The 22,247-nt window shown below is 40.7% G+C and overlaps 1 protein-coding gene across 5 annotated transcripts in view; it reads left to right on the forward strand.

The window, feature by feature from the left end:
* The window catches only part of BMPER (BMP binding endothelial regulator), a 151,381-nt gene that overhangs the window by 29,313 nt on the left and 99,821 nt on the right, over positions 1-22,247 (forward strand). For all 5 annotated transcript variants that reach the window (XM_054059623.1, XM_054059625.1, XM_054059622.1 and 2 more), the window contains 3 exons: positions 6,606-6,688; positions 8,181-8,271; positions 9,067-9,149. In XM_054059623.1, the coding sequence (XP_053915598.1) occupies positions 6,606-6,688; positions 8,181-8,271; positions 9,067-9,149 (257 nt within the window). The remainder of the gene's footprint in view (positions 1-6,605; positions 6,689-8,180; positions 8,272-9,066; positions 9,150-22,247) is intronic.

The raw sequence follows: 22,247 nt of genomic DNA on the forward strand, positions 1-22,247 counted from the left end.
GAACTTTTGAGAGTTACTGTGGGATTTTTTGTTGTGGTGTTTTGTTTTTGTTTTTTTTTTTTTTTAAATTAATTAATGATCATAGTGGTTTATGTGCTATGCTTCAGTGATCTGGAGCAGAAAAAAGGAATCACAGCCCAGGAAAAAGCAGAACTAGTTCCTCCGAATATTGAATATCCAAAGCTATCATAGTTAATTGTGCGTTTCTTGGAAAAGGTATCAAATATTATCTTTGAGGATTGCAGCCAATTTCAACTATTAAAGCTGGTTTGCAAAGGCAGTTAGAGGGAGGTTATGAGTTTATCAGCATTCTGGCTACTCAATGAACACCCTGCAGAGACCATACATACATTTGGCACTTTGTTTGCCAGTGGACACCCCTAATATGAGATACTTGATACCAGTTTAATGCCACGCTGTATGTGTGTGTGCGATTACTTTGTATGGGGCCCTGATAGGACGCTATAGCTTGCAGCCCATCCTCATGTCCTAAGGCAAGCTTCCAGAGACAAGGATGCAACCTAATACGTGGATAGTGGGGTAATGGGCTGGGAAGATCAAAATATATTTTCCTACTGAAATCTGTTTCACCTTCATCTGAATAATACAGTCCTAGAATCTGAGAGAGTGGTTATGGAAAGAGAGGGTCTGGGGACATAATCAAGTCTAACTTTCCTCTCAGCCTTTTTCACTGCTTCTCAGTCTCTTGATAATGTGCTCTAGCTCTGGTTCTTGAGGCTGAAGGTACAGATTTGTCTCAGTGTACATTCAGCTTCAAGCTTTGTATTTCAAGTAAAGGGCAGGATTTTGATGCAGTGACATGTAACCACTAAGGGTAGTATCACCCAGTATCATCATGGTGTCAGCTTTGGTTACGTCTGGTTATGCCCAAGAAATTCTCTCTCACTTCCTCTGAATGAACTGTTTTTTACAAAGACGTACATTTCATATCCCTTGAATATCCAATATATATTATAGCATTCAGTAGTGCTTCAAATTTCAGATTTTCTTGATGCCTTGATTACTATAATTCTTCATTTACCTAAGAAACTTATGAACGGTCTTGTCATAAATACTTTTGCAGTCAAACATCAAACATCAGTCACCCACACTTTTACAGCCACAGAAAGCTTGTTCAGTACTCTTGTATTAGAAAACAGGGTGCGACCTCTGTGGCAATACATGGATGCGCTTGTGCGCTTGTGTGTGGTTATTGTGTCCAGTGCAGCAAGTAAGAAAGACACTGAAGACTAGGATGGAGGCTTTATGCAACATTCTTGTGTTACACAGTACACATATTAGTACACTTAAGACTGAAATAAGAATTTATTTTACTATTTAACTTTGAAGCTATAAGCTGTACTGATATTCCATGATTTTGCTGATATGAGGGAACTGGGTCTAAATGGCAATGGTAATTATTGCCGTGAAGCAACATTATTCATGACACCCCTCACAGCCATGAGAGGTCACAGTTCTCCATCTGCAAGGCTTGGCAAGCACATTCATTAATAGCTCAGTATTCAATGCAGCTCTATATGGCATTCGGGATTGTGAGGTTCTTCTGGACCCTGCAGAATTACTTTTTCCCCTTATATATGTGTGTTGGTGAAACACAAGTCATTTGTGGAGGTGAAATTTGGTTCCAGTGGGGAGCAGGGAACAAACCCAAAGCACCAGGAGGAGTTAATGTCTTTGTTTCTGCTGGTATTTGCTCAGCGAATGTAGGCAACTTTGCATCATATGCCTGTGAACTCTGTATAGCTTGCCCCCATGGCCATTTTACTCTGTGCTGTTGTATGCCCTTTATGCTGCTTCCGCGCCTCACATCCCTTGGGCATCGTAATTATGATGGCTTAGCTGCAAATTGGTTTGATTGTACTTGGTTACAGAGGAAGGAGTCAGATTTTCACTGTTTAGAGTTAGACTTCGTAAGCATGGGAGATTTTGTATATATTTTCATGCTTCTGTGTTGACAAATGAAGACCAGGGTTACTCAACAGGAAGTTTAATTTTCTAGTAGCTGTCAGTGGCTTTACCATCACTGAGACATGTGAAAACATATTTTATAATAGGTATATGTGTGACTCACAGTTCTTTTATTTTGGCTAATGCCAGGGAAATACTGCAGAATGTGCAAGTTATTGGTTTTTTTTTTCCGTTTGTTTTGTTTGGGGTTTTGGGGTTTTTTTTTGTTCAAACTGGTTTGTAGTGTTAGCATGCCTAGATACCTCCCTGAGGATCAATTTATCAAACACTAAATAAAACATGTCTTCTGACTGTTTTCTTTTTTTCTAATGTTTATTTTCAATAGAGAGGTTACTTTTCTAAACAGAACGTGGAGAGAAATCAAGAATAAAACTTAATTGGAAAAGAAAGATGCTGAAGAAATGAGGGATGGGGAGCCAGCCTATTGTGCACCAATCTATCACTTTCTCTTGGGAGAATGCGGAAATGACTTGTCTATAAAATTCTCATTAGCCTAAAATAAGCAAAAATCTCTTCCGGAATATTATTAGGCAATGTCAAATTGAGTAATAAAGGCTTGTTTTTAATGAACTCCTGAGGACACTGATTGAGCTTTAGCACTACTAAACTGTCTTTTACAGGCAATTTCCCTATCTTCGTGATACTGCTCTGTGCTGGGGTGTCTGGGGAAGTAAAAAGGGTCATTTAGCAATGTTACTAGATTTGGAAAGACAAATGGCTTCCTGATTATCAACCTGTCCACACAGCAATAGCAAAATCTGCTATAATTTGCCTCTTTGATTGTTCCAGTCCAGTTCTGTGTAAGGATGCTTGCTTTTGAATTAAATTGCTCCCTTTCAAATTATATCAGCCAAAGATTGGTTTATTGTGTTTGAAACTGAGGTGCTCAAGTAAGGCTTGCACGACATTGAAACAAAGTAGATAAATTAGTATGTTAGAAGTGTTTTAACTATTTTAACATAATTTTTTTATGCAGATGTGATTCAAGTATAGAGGATCATTTTGTCTTTATGAGGTGACTAGAAGGTAATTAGCAGTTTCCAGTGCATATACAACAATTGGTTGACTTCAAAGTATTCAGTGGTTTGGTTTGATTCAGATAAGCAACATTCAGCTTGGATGTTTATTCAGGACTTATCTGAACTATTTGGGTTGAAGGAGGCAATAGGAACAAAACCTACAACTAACCAAAAGTTAATATTTTACATTAATAAAACACCAGCTATTCTTAAAGAAAGAAACAGGAAAGACTAAGAAATTAGGACACACTCCTTGACTGATATAAATCACCTTAGATCCCTTAAAATTGATATAGACCCTTGCTCTTTATCTTCCTTCTGCATGTGGAATCTAAAAGTTTTCCTTATGGGGTATATGTCACAAGATCAAATATACCTATTAATGTCAAATCTGTTACTTTCATGTGTTTCTTAGAAGATTCTCAGGCTTTTTGGGTTCCCCTCTTGAAAACCTCCATAACCATTTCTATTAAAGTTTTGTTTTAAGTATGTATTCAAGCAGAAGAAAGTGAATGGCATTTAAGGACTAAGCTCCAATCTTTCTTGATTTATTCTTTTCTCCTGCTCTCCCTATCACATGACAGATGGAGACAGTAGTTTGACATAGTAATATTCCCAAAGGGAATTAAAATAGCTTTTGAGAATTTGAAGTATGTTTTGCTGAACTCAGTTGTAGAAATTGGCGTCTGGGACTTTGTTGATGCCTATGGACAAAAGATGTTTAGTGACTACTTCTTGCCCAGCCAAATATGGTGGAACTTTCATCATGGATGAGCTCAAATGACTCAAGTGAGTTAATGTATGGAGGCAAGAGAGTTTCAACTCGGCTGAGTTTAGGTGAGACTCATAGACTTCCATGCTATGCATAGGTGGGCTAGGAAAGTGCGGGTATATGTTTGCACGTGTCTGCTGAGGGATTTGCACATTGAAAGTAAGGCTCAGAAAAACTAGGTGGTATGCAGGGCTTTGTTTCCTTTTCCTTTTGAAGAGTGAGCAATGGGTGTAGCTCTGGGGCATACAAAGGGCAGAATGTCAGGGCACACCTCTGGTCAGGTACAGGTTAAAAAATCTCACCTGGAGATTGTAAAGTACTTCCTTTCCTGTCCTGTCTTCAGTTTGCCTGACCTTCAGCCTTCCCACAGCTCTTGCCCACCCTGCCTGTGCTACTGGTTAGCTCTCCCCTTCCTTTGTACTGTTTTCTTCAACTGAGCATCTGATGAAATCCAGCTCCCACCACGCCGTACACTGCTGCTCTGACTCCCTTATTCAACTTGCTGGCCCATGCCAAAGCTCGGGACCAGTATCTCCAATGCTTCTGAGACTTTTCAGCCCTGATCTCCATTTTGAAATTTCCCTGTTGCTGCCTGCAAGCTCTCCCTGCCGTAGTTACTTCTGGTGTGCTATGCCCCAGTGCTTCCAGCACCACATATCAGTGACAGAAGTGACTTGTGCATAGGTGGAATTCAGCTTCTCCCTTGCTGCTTTGCACAGGGAAAACAGCTGGTGCTGCTGGGCAGAGGATTTTGTAGTATGACTTGGATATGCACTGCGAGCAAGAGCATTGTGGCCGCACAAATGCACTCCCTTCCTGCTTTCTCAACCAGACTAATCCTTGAAGTGAAAATTTCATTTTAATATGCACATCTGTACAGGCAGCTCAGCCCAGAAACTTTAACTTTCTTACAGAGAAAATGCTTCAAATTAAAGAACATAATTGGTGAGCAAATATGCAAGGCATTTTGCAGTCAGTAGTGGTTTCCAATCTGGCTCTTGATTTTGCATGGTGCTGAAGATAGCAGACCCATACAGTAAAAAACACAGAAAGACGTTTAACAACACAGCTTGTTCCATCTTGAGTGTCAAGCACACACATTAGCTCTCTCTGGCTGGGACCAGTATGCCAGTAGGGTCTGGGTTTCTGCAACTTCAGGATGCCAAAATTCGTTGAACAGGCTCTGCTACTTATCGGAATTTGCAGTGGGCAGTGACTGCTACAAAATTAGCTTTGTGTTTTTCAGAACAGGTCCTCTAAATGCTTAAGAGGAGTATAGGGCTCCACGTTTCTCTTTTGACATGTTGCCTTGTGCTATAAGAGCTCACACAGAACTTCATCAATATGCTGAGAAATCTCAAGATGTTTTAATTATTTGAAAACACTTCATAGGGACTTTGCTATTTTTAAAAAAGTGAGATTCAGATGTATACTTTGTACCTTGCAATATTTGTCCAAGATTAAACTGTCTCAGCCAGCTCTTAGACTACTGATCAACTCTTTTAAAAACATACCTGTTTCAGCTTAGGTACGTGGAATGGCCACAGCGTTTGCAGATTTCTCTTGTGTTGCTCTGTACTTAGCCTGGAAAAATGCCTGACTACCGACTTAAATCCTGAAGTGCAAGCCTTCTGTTGGTTAAGATCTTAAATGGAGGCAGTTAACACATTTGTATATGATCTCTGTATATCAGATATCTTCTAAATTTGGGGTAGAATAAAAAATAATTTTGTGGGCATATTAAGTTCCTCAGCAGATCCGTGCTGTGACCCTCAAGTTTTCTTACACAGGGGGCTCAAAGATTACCTGATGTAGGGCTGATAACTTGCCTTGATTTTCAGAAGGCCATAAAACGTATCCCAAAGCAGTTCAAGACAGTGTACCCTACACAGCAGAGAAAGACTTGGAGCAGCTGCTGAGGTGGGGTATGAGAGGAGAACGGTGCCATGGGCATCATTTGATTGATGGTAGTCTTGTGCTTGGTGACTCTATGTATATGTATGTTTGAAAGTCTCTGGCAAGACTCTTGTTGGTTTCATGGGCTCGTTGATCAAGCTCGTTTTGCATAAAATAGACTGGAAAAAAACCCTCATAGCAGTATATGGAAAATGGGCATCGTTCCTGCAGAAAATGGGGTATATGTTTCTTGTAAGATTTAGTTTTTTTCAGAGACACTTTAGCTCTCCAAAGACTTAATTTTAATTCAACTAATTTTGTATTAATAAACTAAGTCTCTTAAACAAATATTTTATTTCCACTTAATATGTCTTTTCTGTTTCTTCTTTTCTGGTGAGTTATTTTATTCTTTTCAAAACAATGAAAGAGTGGGAAGGGAAACTAGTAGGAACATGTAGTAAAAAATGTGAAAATTAAAGTTTGGTTTGTTTTTTTTTTCCAAACACCTCAGTGAAACTTAATTTTGCACAAAAGAAAAATTGTGTGCTGATTCTGTGCATGGGCAAACCAATCTATTTTCTGTTACCAAAGTTGTAGTATAAGACGAGATATATGAAGCTAAACCCTGTGGAACTCCACAATTTGTCCACTCATGAATTCACCACCCACATAAAGGCTGGTTGATCTCGAGTGGTTGAACGTTTTAAGGAGTTTGGCCAGTCATACACCAGGAGCAGACTTCTGGGAGGTGATGCTGTCAGCCCTCCAGAGTATGACCCCTCTTGTCCGTCCCAGTTCTCAGCTCTACCTCTTTTGTTAACCCAGGGAACAGGATGGGGCACATTCAGGATGCTGCTCTGTGGTCCTCATCAGTAGCCTCCCATGGAATCATTGTCTTCAGCCGGACTGATGTGTTCTGTCTCTTCTAGATTGCAGTTTCGAAGGAAATGCATACAACAGTTCAATGAAATGGCACCTCCCTAGCAATCCCTGTGTTACATACCAGTGCCAGGTAAGGATGGCATCAGCGTCATGCTAATTGGGTCGCAACCTTTTCCTATGAAATTCTGAGCCTTTTCTATCCTGAATATTTTATACTCAAAACACAGTACATCCTTTGCATTTAAAGTAGTTTAAATTCATTCAGATGTGGCCAGCTAAAACCAAACATTCATCAGACTAGGTTTTATATGACTTGAGTACCGTGATACCCAAATATTGCTGAAGGACAGATACGTACCCGTGCCATTTCCTGGTGTCTTGACCTTGACATAAGTCCTCTCAGCATGCTAAGCCTTTTGTGAGATACAAATTATTATTTTAGTAATTGGACATTTTCACCTATGTGTGTCCATGGGTTTTACCTGGGATGTTCTTTAAGAGAAACCCACAAACATATCTTTTCCTGGTGCTCTGCATTGTTAACACTAGTGTTTTTGGTATCTTGCCTAGCTGCAACTGTAACATTTGCAAGACTATGTGATTTTCAATCACAAAACAAGTAATTATGTGGGTAATTTTAGTTTGTCTGTGACTATATTGGCAATTTTTGTTGATAATTTGATCCAGTTTTAATAATAACACTCAGACAGCAACTAAGAATTGCAGCTGTTGGAAATAGGAGAGAAGAATGAATACGAAGAGCTTCTACAAACAAGAAAAAGGGGTTTCAAGGTTTTTTTCGTTCTGTGACACTTCTGCTCTACAAAAACTACCCATGATTTTAAAGACAAATGCACTGAGAAGAATGAAGTTGGAGAAGCAGGATTGTGTATCCTTGTACTTTAATAAAAGATACTCACAGCTTGAATTTAGATGCTCTGATAACTACTAGCTACAGGAAATAAGCAATTCTTTATTGCCTGTCACAGTGTCTAAATGCACAAACTGGGTGATCCTGTTTACCCTAGACCCACACATTTAATAAACGGATTTCCCTTGCCTCCAGATGCTATGCTGCAATCATCACAAAAAGTATCAGCCTTTTGTGTAGAGATCCTCACACCCAGATTTGTTCAGGAGGACTCTTGACTTCTCCAACAAGAAGTACAGGAAATGTTAATTTACTAATACTTATCAGGCAAAGCATCAAAGATAAGTGTCTCCCCTCTACAGAACAAGACGCTTTTATCTGCTTTCTAAGTCTTTTTTCTTCCAAGGGGAGAGGGATGAGAATGCCTTGTGTCTGGCCTGTTTTCACCAGAGCTGCATAGCAGATTACTGAGGCTAAGGAGTCCTGATAAAGCAGGATTCCTTTTCCTAAGAAGGTGCTTGGTTTCTTACCTCATGCATTTTAAGGCAAATCCTGTGTCTGGAGTCAGGGAGGCTCAAGTGGATCTTTTGACTGTGGATTAACTGGAATTCTGATACCAGGCAGCAGATACAGAAAGGAAAGAGATTTTGAAATCCAGTGGTTTAATTGTACAACCGATAATTGCAGATTTTTGCTTGTTAAAGCAACAATAGTGCTATTAATGTACAAGTCTGATCTGCTTCTTTTTCAGGAAGGAGTGATAGTGGAGTCGGAGGTACAATGTGTTGTTCATTGCAAAAACCCTTCCAAACTTACGGGAATGTGTTGTCCTGTGTGTCCAGGTGAGATTTCACAGGAAGATGCTGTTCCACATGTGCAACTATATTTCTAATGATAACCATCATTACCTGGGAGGTTGCCTCTAGCTTCTCCGTTATACCTGACAGGTTACTAAAATGTGGACTGGCGGCTCACAGTGCAGTAAGTGACACGAGCATAGTTAGTATTTTTTACTAGAGGACATGCAGACTAGGGGATGCATAGGCAATAGTGCATGGCAATATCCATGTACATATTTATGGCATTTTTCAGAGGATCTGTCACCTGCATTTGCCTGGTTGATGACTGGGATTTTGCTACAAGGGGAAGTATAAGATCAGTCCTAAAACCAAAGGAAACTCACTTTTTGAAGGGGAGCGGAGATGGGTTGCCTTTGTGAAGCACAGTGGCAAATCACCATGGTATTATAAGCTAATTTGAATGTAAGAGAAGTTTTGCAGTGGTGCCTGCATAGTGCTTCAGTTCTGATATTTATTATATTCTAAGTTGTTACAATTTCTGCCAACTTCTAATATAAACCTAGAGAGTAAGTATGAGTAGTAAAAAGCAAACCATTTAGAAAAGTGTTTCAAAGCCACTTTTAGTAGAAGACCTGACTTAGTCTTAACTTTTCTGGTGCAGATTTGTCTGCCATAGAAGGATGCTTTCTTTCTCCAAAAAAGGGCCTTTGTAAAGGCTTTTGAAGCGATCCATAATGGGTAGGGTGGTAGTATTTGATTTTCAAATTGTCCTGTGGTAGGATGTATTACAGCACAAAGGTTATCCTGAGCTAAAGTTATTTAAATGTTATTTTCCAGGTTGTATATTTGAAGGGAGACATTACAATGAAGGGGAAGAATTTAGGCCTGAAGGAAACAAATGTACCAAGTGCTCTTGTATTGTAAGTATTTGCCTTTTGGCATTGTATCTCCTTGTGTGAACTTCAAAAGGCATGTTGTTATTGCTGTAACAAAGCGAAAAATATAAGGAATTCAACACTATTACGCATTCTGCTCTTGGAGTTCAGGTTTCTATTGAAGATTTTACTGCACTAATACATTATATCACTCATATTTGGAGTTTATAATCTTTTTTGTGACCTTACACTGTATGCAGATAGAGCAGGATATCTGGGAGAGGGCCAATGTGTTAAATTAGTAATACTTAGTGATGGTATCATGCAGAGGAGTCAGAAAGCTTTTGGGTTTCATCTGCTGATCAACATTTATTAGATGCTTCCTTAAACCAGTCTTTCTCAAGGATTCCTTTTAGCTGTACGCAGCAAGGGCCTTTGCTCTGAATTACTGAGGGAAAGGATGAGGGCAGTCTCCTTAGGCTGTCCCAGATGGATTTTGGCTTGATGAGTAATGAAAAGGTCATATCTTGGATTTTAGCCTTGACTAGCAACAATATAGAGAGGAAGTAATAATTGTATCCTTTGGGTAATAAGCACAGGCTTCTCTTTCACTTCGATTAAGTTAAAAAGATAATGCTGCATGGGTTGGGACAGATAACTTTGACTTCATTGGTGTGATATATGAGACCAGTAAAATGCAAAGTTCAAATCACTGCTTTTGTTGCAATTGATGGGTTGGTTATCAGCAGAAAATGCGAGGTGGAGGAACTTTACACTTCAGTAGAAAGACAAGAATTCAGTCAATATCAGATACAGCTCTCCTGCAGTGTGAAAGTAGACTAAGAAAGGAAGGAGAGAAAGGCAGAACTACAAAATTAATATGTATTTATACATAGACACACACATATTTAATGGCAATGCTGCAGAGAACTTGGACTCTTGTGGGAAAAAATCCTAGTAATCTACAAAATTAATTTACACTAAATCATCACCACTACTGTGGATGAGTTAGGGTGCTCAGGTCATTTTGTTTGCAGGCTATTTTTAAGTTTAATCCTGTAATAAAGAAAATATGCTGTCACACATCTCACACATCATATATACCCTGGGCTTCTGCTGTGCTGAATGCCTCCTGTCCTAGGCAGAGGCACATTGCTGCCTTTGTATTCGGTGGGTCTCCCTCTCAACTTCAGCTTCAGACTCCAGCTTTCCTTAGTCATGTTCCTCAGGGGAAGGCAGGTCTGGTTGAGAAGTCTGTGGAGACATGCTGGAGTCTCTTCAGGCTGTGCTTTGCTCTTTGCTAAGTACTGTACAGATACTGCCTATTGCCTAGTTGTTGGTGTGCCAATATCTCCTTGATGAACTTCCCTTTGTTCCATAAGTAACAAAAGCAACTGTGCCGAGAAAAGCATGGGAAGTGGGAGATATTTAGGGAGAACACTATGAAGAAATATAGGAATTAGGGTCAGATCTGGGGGTCTCTCCTTGACAGTTGCCAGTCCTAGCTACTTTAGAGAAGGAAGAGGCTTAGTGATCGTGTCTGAAAAAGATGGTATTTGGATCCTAATGACATCTATATAAAATGTCCAGCGCTACTTCTGAATGTTACTGACAGCAAAACAAAGGCCATCTGTGTATATGACACACCTGACTTCCCTTCCCTCTCTCTGCAGAGCCTTTTTTTTACCATCTTGCCTGTTTCTTTCAGAATTTGGACCCATGCTAATTCCTGTGTAATTTGAATTTGAAGTAAATAAGGGGGGGCCATCCTCAGGGCTTTGATAGTAATTTGCTGCCTGCTTTACATCCATTCCCTTTTGGGAATGTGTCTCCAGTGGATCTCTTATCTAAGCAATTGGTGGATGTCTTATTTAAAGATACTTATCTAGTCATGAGATGTGATGAGAACAGGCTTGTGTGTGATATGCTGTAACTTGTGCAGGTTTTAAGAGTTGAGTGGTAGCTCTTCACCTCAAATTAGATTTCTTCTGGGAATCCAAATTGTAACTCTTTAGTGAAAATGCAGCAGAGGAAGTGGCACAAATTATTGCCAAGATGTTTGTGGTGGTGGCATAAGGATGCAAGCTGCTCTTACTTCAGGATGAATTCTGCATTTTATTTGGAAGCAAGCTTTTGTAATGATGGCTTATTCTGGACTCCATAGGTCATCACCATCCCAAGGGTAGCTCAAGCTGGGACTACAGGCAGCACTGAATGGGAAGAAAGTAAAGAGGAATGGCTGTGGTTGTTTTCCTGGAGAGATGTAGGATTGTCCTGTGCTCACTAAATGTATTGAAATGAAGAATTTCTTACAAAAAAAAAGGAACTTTAACATTGCAAAATGATGCACTCAAAAGTCAGCACACATGAGCAAGCCTGGGCTGTTGGGTCCATTCCTTGGAAAGCTCTTTGGTAGTTCAAGGTTGTGATATTTTCAGCTGAAACCAGTGCCTACTAGATATTGTTAAACTCCCGAAGAATATGAAATGGTTGCTAAGATTTTTTTTTTCCGTTGTTTTAACACACACTGCTTCTGCAAATGAGGACAAAATGGGGATCCTATGTGTTAGGGATCCCTGTATCAGTGGAGCAGGCTGGCAAATTGCAGGGCTTAACTTCTGCTCCTTGGCCCTGAAGGGTAGGGAAAGCAGCGGCATGGGTGCTCATGGGTGATTCACTCAGTCCTTAACCACCGTTCACTCAACTCGTTAATGTGGGGTTTGTTTAACACCATGTGTGGTTCTAGTTATTGTCTACTGAAAACTGGACCAAACCCACCAGATTCATTTCATGGAGTTCACCAAAACAACCCATTAGCTAACAATTTTTGGGTTGCTACTGATCCAGGCTGCGCTTGCAGGGGTGAGGTGAAGATGAAAGGCTCTGTATTCCATTACCGCTCTCCTGAGTGAGCCATTCCTTGGGGTGACTAAGATTTCTTGCTGAAAATGAAAATGTATCACCTCTCACTCAATGCATATTGCCTGTCAGGAGCGAATGATCTGGCTTTTAATGACTTGGTTTCTCTGGGGAGAGGCATTTGTGTAAGAAAGGTGGACGGGATAATAGGGATCTCCTCACACCCCGGCTGAAACCCAGCTGTCTCACAATAATTCATCTGTCTGGCCTGTTCCTGCTTTTTGTGATAGGCCAAGAGCCTGTTCTAGAGAAACCTTGGATGTTTTCCCTACCATAAGCACCTACTTAAATGAAGGACTGGCTGCTTTAATCAAGTGTTATTTCTCAGATACTACTTTTATGAGATCGAGAGTGTGTTTCTGCTTGCACAGTGAGAGCACTTGGCTTACATGTTTCCTTTCCTACAGCCTGCATTAAAATAGTCAGACTGTGATTATCTTAAATGTTTTCATTTTCTCTTTTGATGTAGCATGTTTGGAAAAAAAAATAGTGGAGGGGGAAAGAGAGAGAGCCAGGAAAGAAGAGGAGGAGGTTTGGCAGGAAAGTGACCTTGCGTGAGAGCAGTAACCATGGAGAAGCTTATCTTTAAATGGTAGTATCCAAACTCATAACCAGCCCTTTCTGACTCACACTGCTGTTACCCAGACCATGGGCACTGCATGTTTTGGCATGCGAAGCATGCAGCGGTATGGAGTACCACCATGCTGAGAGTGCGCAGCACTATGGAGACACTGCAGTCCAGGACCTGTCTTCTTCCAGACCCCTGTGGGGACAAGGGGAGCAGACCCGCTTGGGAAATGTTTGGAGGCTGGATTTCTGCATTGCTGGGGTGGCCGAGGGCTGGGAGTGGGAAGGGTTGCACCGTCTGTCTGTCCTGCAGGGAGGCATGTCATGGGGATGACCATTGGCGGGACAGCCACAAATGTTTTGTCCCCAAACAGCATAATTTTGCTTCTTAGCTGCTCTTATAAACAATTTGAAGCAGGTGAAACCCAAATGTTTGGAAACAGAGCATGGGGGCTTGGGGCCCCCGGAGAGCTGAATTTAAAAGCATTCTCGGCTCAATCTCTTTGCATCACTGGGGGCTTTTACACCACTGCTCAGGCGTGCTCAGAGAGACTCAAGACGCACACAGGTCCTGGACTGCAGGTGTACGAGTGGGTCTATGCAGGAAATGTCTTGTCACTTATATGCCTGAGTGCTAGGGTGTAAAAACTGCATAATGGAAGTTTTGCACAAAGAAAAGGAAATCACACCGAGGAAATCTGTTCCTAAATCAATGAGTAACAGGCGTTGCAACTGTGATAAGTAATGAGAAACTACATATGTTAGTGTTTTGGGCACAGAGGGTGGAATTCATCTTGTCTAGCTCTAGCTATTCAGAGTAATGTGTCTGGTCTGAGCTACTTATCTGGGCTTCTCTTCAGCTAATAGAGAGAGAGATGTGGGGTGGATTACTCTCTGCAGATGCCTATCTTCCTCCACTAACTACAGCAGGAGCCTACTTGGCTCCTTGGCCTCTGAGATGGCTGAAGATAGCTGAGAGGATCCCACTCCTGCCGTCAGCTGGGTGATAAAGCACCCCATACTGCTTTAATGACTTGGCTTTAGCAGATATTGGGAGCTGCTAAAATATGTTGCCACCAAAATGGGCTACGAGGGAGCTATTCCAGTCTACTGGGAAACTCAAGAGAACATGCAATTAAATGTGTCCTTAGTGAAGTCTGGTACCAGAAGCTGTGTCCAAATTCAAATTTCTATCCTCGGTGCAGTGCAACACACCAATATTCCCAAATTTCCATGTACTGCAGTTGCTTTGATTCAGGTCCAAACTCCTACAGATACCATCTGCCTCAACTTTGGGGGCTAAGAAATGTAGACAAAGTATTGTAGTCAGGAGTGGAAAAGCCAAGAGTTAGGTCTTTTGGTAGGAGGAGTGTTCACTTTCACAAAGTTAGTGACGTAAGTAGAAGCAATTGACTTATGGGTGGATATAAATGGAAAGCAGTATGCATTCAGAAATGGGGTATGGAGGGGTGCTCACCATGTCTCTCTGAGAACATCCCATAAGTTTGAGATTTTTTTCAAGGCTAGAAGATGTGGTTTTATGACTAGCCTACTAAAAATCACAATCTTCCAGGCAGCTGAAGAAGTATGGCTGTGCAGGTTGATGTAGAAGAGCGAGGACTTCGTACGTGCTGAATTTCAGCAAGAAAAATAATGCAGCATATGGACATAGTGTCCTGTTATTTATTCTTTCTTTATCTGACTTTCTTCAGACTTCAGAAGTATACACACTTGCATGGGGATTCTACACTATATGTGCCATGTCAGAAATACTAAATTCCTTTAGTTTTGGGAATATGAAAGTTAAAAAAAAATAGTTAGGACATTATAGAAAAATTGTGGTTAGAAAACAATGTAAGTGTTTTTCTTTTATCTCATTGACATGCATAGCCATTTTTAATCTTTATTTTCATTTCCCTCAAAAATGCAAACATTTTCTCTTAAAATGTTTTCTCTCCTTGGAGAAAAAGTTAAAAATAATTTTAATAAAATTAATCACAGCTTTTCTAAAATGCAAGTAAACTCTGGAGCAGCAATGCAGGTGGGCACAATTCACTCTGTAATTGTATTCAGTGTAATTGAATTCACTGTAAATGATTTGTATTCATAAGCACTTCAAATCTCAGACTTTAGAAAGCATCTTTCTGTGGCAAGGTCCCCTTTTTTCTGTCTGTGGATATTTGAATTTCATCCTACATTTCTCTTAGCTGCAGAGGTTTCTAGCTTATCTAGTTTGAATTTGTTCCCAGTTCAGGCTGCAGAAACTCTTTTAATTTTGGTAAGGCTTGAAGGAGTCTTCTGTGCAGCAAGAGACTGTGCCCAGTTTGGGCACATTTCCAGGGAAGCCAAGGTATTGAGCCCTTTCCTGAAGTGTGCCCTCTACACGCAACATCTTTTTCATAGCTCTTCCTTCCTCAGAGTCCTTTGCTTATACCTCCTGCCCTTCAAGATTCGGTTCAAATTTACCTGCTGTCCTTCAGCATGCTCCACGCTCTTCTGGCTGTGCAGTCAAAGGGGTCTACCTTATGCTGTTCTTCCTTCTCCATTGTTTCACATAGGTAGGACTACCCAGTTGTTGTTATTTCTGAGACGGTGTCTATGGCCAACAGTCAAAAATGACTACCCATTGTGCTTTGCATCATAAGAACATCTATTCCTGTCCTCAAGAGAAAAGAGTGTGGAAAAATAATGTCAAGAAAGATAAAAAGGCGATTTAGCACATTTCTGTGAGGAATTTTTCCTGCTGGAAAGGTGGAAACGCTGCAGAATTGGTGGGAGGGATGCTGCTCTTGTTTAGACAGAGACTGTGATTCCAGTTTGATAATCCAAGGTGTCATTGCGATGATTAATAAATTAAGTGATACTAGAAGCTATGGAAGACTTAAAACTTCTTGGGTACCTGACAGGCGTAAGTAAATGCTGATTAACAAACCCGGCATTGCATGAACAACCTCTTGCAGTAGAGAGAAAGGGTTTCCAGGACTTCTTATCATTTAAATGAAATGAGTCTACAGAGCAGGACGGGGTTCTCATTCCTAATGCATGTAAAGAAAAAACATAATGCAGGTTGACTATTAAATGGCGATAATAAAGGCTTGTATGTATAGTCTAAGTTGCTGTTGTTCTTGACAGCAAGGGAACCGACCTTATGCGGTCAGGTGTCTGTCCCTTGTCTCATTAAACTTTTCCTAATTAACATGCTGAGATTGATTGTACTTATTGACAAAGAAGAATTAAGTACACAGAACTTTAACAATAAAGGAGGAGAGCTGTTAACAGGCAGCCTCTGATGAGGGGAGTATTTTTTATTAGCATTGAGCTGCAATGAAGGCTGCAAACATCTCTATTATAAATCCTTGCAAAGGCAAGGAACTATCTTGGAGGGAAAACAAAGCGTTAAGATGGTAGAAAACAAAGAACCTGGTTAAAGTAAGCAAACAAACAAACAAAGAACATACTGGCCAGCAGGGGATGAAGTGGTTTCAGAAGTGCCTGGTGAAGACAAAGGTTTTATGTGAGATGGCTGTAGCACTTCTTGTAAGTGGCTTCAAATAGGAATGTGTGTGGCATCTCGTGGGAACACTTGTGGGCAGAATTGATTCGGGTTTAAAAGATTCCCACAAGTTGTGGTAGGAAGCAGTAAAAGCAATAGCTTGTCAATTAACAGGGCCTTTGTTTGCCAAACATTTTATGGAGACTCCAAGACCCTTCTGGCTGGTGTTAGGTCTAAGGAAAGGCTGAGACGAGTAGAAGTGCTTGGCTTTCATGTTTGTCAACTTTTCAGTTTATTTAAACTTGGCTGTCACAGTTTTGAGGGTGGTTATTGGATAACAGTTAATGATTTTAAACTTGCATGCAGTCCTCTGTATCCTGAGACAAGATCTTTTACTATGCACAGTCCTGCTAAATGAATTTACACGGGAGCTTAATTAACTGTGTTACATCTACTTGTTTTCCTCTCTCTGGATTTTCAAAAGCAAAAAAAAAAACAAGTAAAGACTAAAGATTGGAGGCAATTCATGGTTACATGTAGGGGTTTAGGTTTTGGGTTTTTTTTTTAATCTCTTAAGTCTAATTTATGTATCACTTTGGGTAATATATTTTTGTAGTTAATAATGCTGTAGCTGTTGACTTTGTATATACTTCATGTCTTCTGTAGAACACGTAAAGTGAAACGGGAACATTAAGTTTGAATTGCTGTTGAGGTCTAGTGTGACTGCCAAATTCCATCTTGACTTGCTATCAGTCAGCCTAGATTTTCCTTTCTCTTTGCACTGCAACCTAGAGCATTGCTTTTGTTTACTTCCACGGAAGCATTTTGTACAGATGGGGGGGAGCAAGCTTCCATCCTTGCCAGATAAACTATTCTCCAGCTGTGATATGTGATAAATAAACATTTCTTACAACTACTCAGACATAGAGAAAGGTGAGGCAACGCTCCTTGAATTCCATCAACTTTTTAGATATTAATGAACATCTTTATTACTTTTGTTGCCTTATTTAATGATGAGAGACAAACAGATTGGATAGTCGAGGGGAGGGAAATGATACCCAGAAAATTACTTGCAGGATTGTGACAGACTGTATATTTTTTATACAGCTCATCCTGTTAGGCTGAGAGCAGGATAGACAGAATAATTCATTGGCTGTCAAAATAGATATCAGAAACAGGAAAGGGGGGGAAAAGTGCTGTGAGACATGACAGTGTCTAATTCAGCCTTTAACCTGTCAGAAATAAAATTTGACTAGGAACCAATCTATCATTATATCTTTGGTGCTCTGCGGTGGGCACGTATTGAGGGAAAGATGCAGAAATACTTGCAGGCATCCCAGGGGTTAGAGTCACCTGTGGAATGCAGGCTGCCAGCTCCACTCTAGGTGCTTGAATATGAAAGATGAGTCCTTAAAAATGATTTCAAGCTCTAATGATAGAAATTGCCTGGATATCTTAACTTTCTTCCAGTAAGCCATGCTCCCACAGTGCCTAAACTTCTGTCCCAAACATGACTAGAACACCATTAAACTTGACAATCCCAAGCTTCATTGAAAACTCCAAGTTTTCAGTTCTCTGCCTGAAGCTTTGTAATGAAGCATTGAGATTTTCTTCAGAAAGTGGATGGGGGATGGGGTGGTGTATATTTAAACTGGAGTTTAGCAGCATTACTCAATATTTTGTGCTCAAGTCATTGAAATGGAAATGTCTCTATTACCTCTACTTGGCTGTCAGAGCCAATGCAATTGAAAGTGCAAAGTCCAGATTTCAAGCATGGTCAGGTCTGATGTTTGAGGCGTCAAGATCCCCAAAGGATTTGAGTAGCTTGCATGCTTTGTGCGGTTTCTTTTTCCTTTTTTCTTTTCTTTCTCCAGAACACAGGACCAGGAGATTTCTGAGAGTAGGACGGAAGCTAATGTGCCCTTGCCAACAGTATCTTTCTTCACAGGAAAAGACAGAGCTGGCCTCAACTCTGAGAGCATAACAATGAGGAGAGACTTATTCTTTTTCGCATCCTCTGCCTTACAACCAAGTATTCAATGTGCTGAACAGAAATTTGAAAAAGAGGCAATATATGTGAAAATAATTAATTCCAAGAAGTCTAAGGATTTTGTGCTTTTCAGCACTTAGTTTGTTCTCTGCCACCTCTCCTAGTTGCAGCATAACTTTCTTTCTCCTGGATGCAGCTGAATAGCAAATCTTCCTAGCAATCTCAGTTGCTGATGCACTATTTATTCTTTCAGCAGACAGCTGAACTGCCCTGCTTTCTGTCTTTTGAGGTCAGTTTTATTCCCCAAGGTTCCTGCAATTACTGTTCCTCCCATCTAGGTTTTTTAGTGCTGCACTTCATCAAGTATGGGTATGTACACATCTGGGACCATGCAGAGAGGGAAAAAAATCATGTCTATAATATCTGCTACTATCCACTTTTCTTTGTAGTCGACATGCACATGTGAAGTCTCTTATCAGCAGTACTTGCACAGCATCTGATACTTTTGACTTTGTCTTTTTTGACTGTGAACCCGGTTTTTACCCAGCATTTTATAAAGTAGGTAAATGAGAATAGGACCCATAAAAGTTGACACCTAGTGGAAACCAAGCCAGGGAGGCATTTTCTTTCCCTGTGGTGTTGTTACATTCCTCGTGGTCAGCAGTAATAGCTCTGCCTTCTGAAGTATGGGTTGTGGGGTTTTATGCCATGTTCAAACGGGCATTGCTTGAAGCTTAAGTGTTTATGGTGTTTGTAGGACACATTCTTGCTTTCTGAGTATTCAGTGCAGCAGAGGTAACAGCAAGCAATTATTTGAAATGAGGAGTAAGTTACAGGGTAATTTGAGGGCTAGGAGAGATGGAGGGAAAAGAAACATGCTTGTACATCAACAGAAATATCATCATCAATGTGTAGCATATTTGTTGTTTTGCCCCTGAGACAGTTTTGGCAGTATTTCTCTGTGTCAGACGAGAGGCTAATAAGCATACTTTTAATACATCTGATGACCAAAAGTACTTTTTGCAGTTTTCATAAAGAATGCCTGTGTTTCTATTTCTAAATATCTTATCTGGCTGTGTCTCATTGCTGTCAGACTCTGGGAAATCCTTTATCTCAGACTTTATTCAAACTTACGGAAATAGAAGGTGGCAGAATTCCCAAAGCAGACTTGGATTTTGCTTCTTGTTCCCTGATACTGCTCTTTAGACTTTAGTGGGTAGCCTGGTGTACTGTGATTAGAATAAATTTTTGGTTCCTGTCTGATTTTTCATGTAGGACAATGGGTTTCAAACAGAGAGGATGTTCCCTTCTCAGGATGCAACAAGGTCCAGTGGAGGGGAGCCAAATCGTGTTTAGGGAATAATTTTTTTCTTCATGACGTAGTGGTTTCAAAACAATGTGTAAAGCACACAGTGCTCCAAGGGGAGCAGGCAGGGCTCGAACTCGTTGGGATCCTGTAGCTGTTAAAGCAGGCAAAGGTGCCAGCTTGCCCATGAAAACACAGGGTTATCCAGATGATAAAGAGCTAAAAATTGCAATTTCCAGCTCCTCACAAATTCTTTCATCTCTTCATCATTTTGAATTATACCTTTTTATAAATACTTATATTTATTAAAGTGGGGAAGCACACATAAGGCGTCCTGGAAGTGGGCAGATTAAAGTAAAGGCAAAAAAAGAATTCATGATTCCTGGTGTACAGGATTTATCATACAATCACTAAGTTGGAAAAGACCTCTTAGATCATCGAGTCCAACCCTTCCGATCTGCCACTAAACCACGTCCTTGAGTACCTTGTCTACCCGTCTTTTAGGTGACTCAACCACCTCCTTGGGCAGGCTGTTCCAGTGCATGATGACTGTTTGTGCTCCTGCAAGTAAAGTAAACCAACCATAATGGGAGTTGGAGCTTTTAAGTCAGTATCACAAAAATAATTTCTAAAATCTCATTTGAAATTCATATACACTTTTCTCAGGTGGAAGACTTTATCCTAGGGATGACACTTGCCCATAGAAGGAAAACTAAAAAAAAAATATAGCATACCATACATGCCCAATCAAAATAGCCTTAAATATTCATGTCTAGAATGCCAACAAGCATATTTGTGGTTCAGCTACAGAATAAACAAAAATCTAATATTGTTAATTAAAAGGTATTTAAGCACACAATCTCTGAGTAGTGCATAATATCAAATGTATTAAACTCCACTCCCCTACTTCCCCAATGCTGAACAGTAATTTGGATAAAATTTAATCTTATGTAATAGCTTGCAAAATTACCAGTTTAATAAATCAGGATCAATATGTTGAAAATATGTAGGAGCGTGACAATTTGTCTTCAACGGGCAGAACACCAGAATGAGGACCTGTCAGCCCTATGAAATATTATCAAGACGTTTCTTTCCAGTTTGTTGACAGAAATTAATTTTTATTTGGAGTACTCAGAGTTTCACCATTTCACTGCAGAAAGAAAGCAATGGGAAAAAAAAGAAAACCAGGATGGAAATTTTCAAACATGGTAGCTGATGATTGTGCTCTTAGTTTTGGCTTTTAGGTTCCAAAATCTAAATGGCCTCAAATAAGACAGTGCTGAATACCATCTCCTCATAGCAGAGTGAGAAAGTCTTAACATCACTGGCTTTGAAGCCCTGTCCCTAGTTGGTTCTAGCCCTTTTAAACCTGATTTCACTTAGACTTGATGTCTCCTCCTTTTATCTGAATTAAGCAGTGCTGGACTTGAAAGGTTACAAATATTAAAATGAATGTTGTTTTCTATGATAAAGTTGAGATAGCTTTGTTCATAAAAATGGAATCTGGTTTGGGTGGTATGAAAATCAGCAACTAATTAAATTCACTCCATAATTTTATCACCTATTGCTGGAGCTCTGTCAAAACAGCAGGATGCTGTCTTCGGAGATTGCCGTGTGCTATCTCTAAATTTTGCAAAACAAAGTTGTTTTGCACATAATCACGCACGACCTGCGCTTTCCTGGCTTAATTACGTTCATTTCACTGGTGTTAACTGGGATTGTGTCCTGTGTTTGTAACTTACTGTGTTGACACTCAGGAGCAAATACTGGCAAACTTTACAGTAACATCTTGCGTAATGGCTTGGAGGCCACACGGAAATTTTAGTCGAAACGGATTGTTTTCTCTTATTGCAAAAAAAAAAGTGCTGTGTGAGGTGGGGGCTCCGCGCTGTTGCCCGGCGCCACCTGGCGGCGGGGAGTGGGGCAGAAGGGGAGCCGGGGAGGGGAGCTGTTTAAGAGAGCACCTTGAGTACTGTGTTCAGTTCTGGGCCCCTCACCACAAGAAGGGTGTTGAGGCTCTGGAGCGTGTCCAGAGAAGAGCAACGAAGCTGGTGAGGAGGCTGGAGAACAAGTCTTATGAGGAGCGGCTGAGAGAGCTGAGGTTGTTTAGCCTGGAGGAGGCTGAGGGGAGACCTTATCGCTCTCTGCAACTACCTGAAAGGAGGTTGTGGACAGGAGGGAGCTGGCCTCTTCTCCCAAGTGACTGAGGACAGGACAAGGGGGAATGGCCTGAAGCTCCACCAGGGGAGGTTCAGGCTGGATATCAGAAAAAAATTCTTCACGGAAAGAGTCATCGGGAACTGGAACAGGCTGCCCAGGGAGGTGGTCAAGTCACCTTCCCCAGAGGTGTTTAAAGAATGGGTGGATGAAGTGCTTAGGGGCATGGTTTAAGGGAGTGTTAGGAATGGTTGGACTTGATGATCCAGTGGGTCCTTTCCAACCTGGTGATTCTATGATTCTAAGTGGTCATCTTAAAACCTGTATGGAATTAGGTTTGTAACTGCAAATTTTTCAAAAAAAGTCCAGGAAACATAAAGAGAGAAGGCAGTCAGGGAGCTAAAACTTCTTTGGTGAAGCCTGATTTGTTAAAATGGCTGAGCTTCTTCCCATCATGGTTTCATAGAATCATAGAACATTTGGAGTTGGAAGGGACCTTAAAGGTCATATGGTTCCAACTCCTCATCCATGGGCAGGGACACGTCCCACTATATCAGGCTGCCCAAGGCCCCATCCAACCTGGCCTTGAACACCTCCAGGGATGGGGCATCCACAACTTTCCTGGGCAACCTGTGCCAGTGCCTCACCACCCTCATCGTGAAGAAATTCCTCCTCATGTCTAGTCTAAATCCGCCCCTCTCCAGTTTATAC

The sequence above is a fragment of the Cuculus canorus genome, chromosome 2 (genome assembly GCF_017976375.1).
Source record: "Cuculus canorus isolate bCucCan1 chromosome 2, bCucCan1.pri, whole genome shotgun sequence".
NCBI classification, from domain to species: Eukaryota; Metazoa; Chordata; class Aves; order Cuculiformes; family Cuculidae; genus Cuculus; species Cuculus canorus.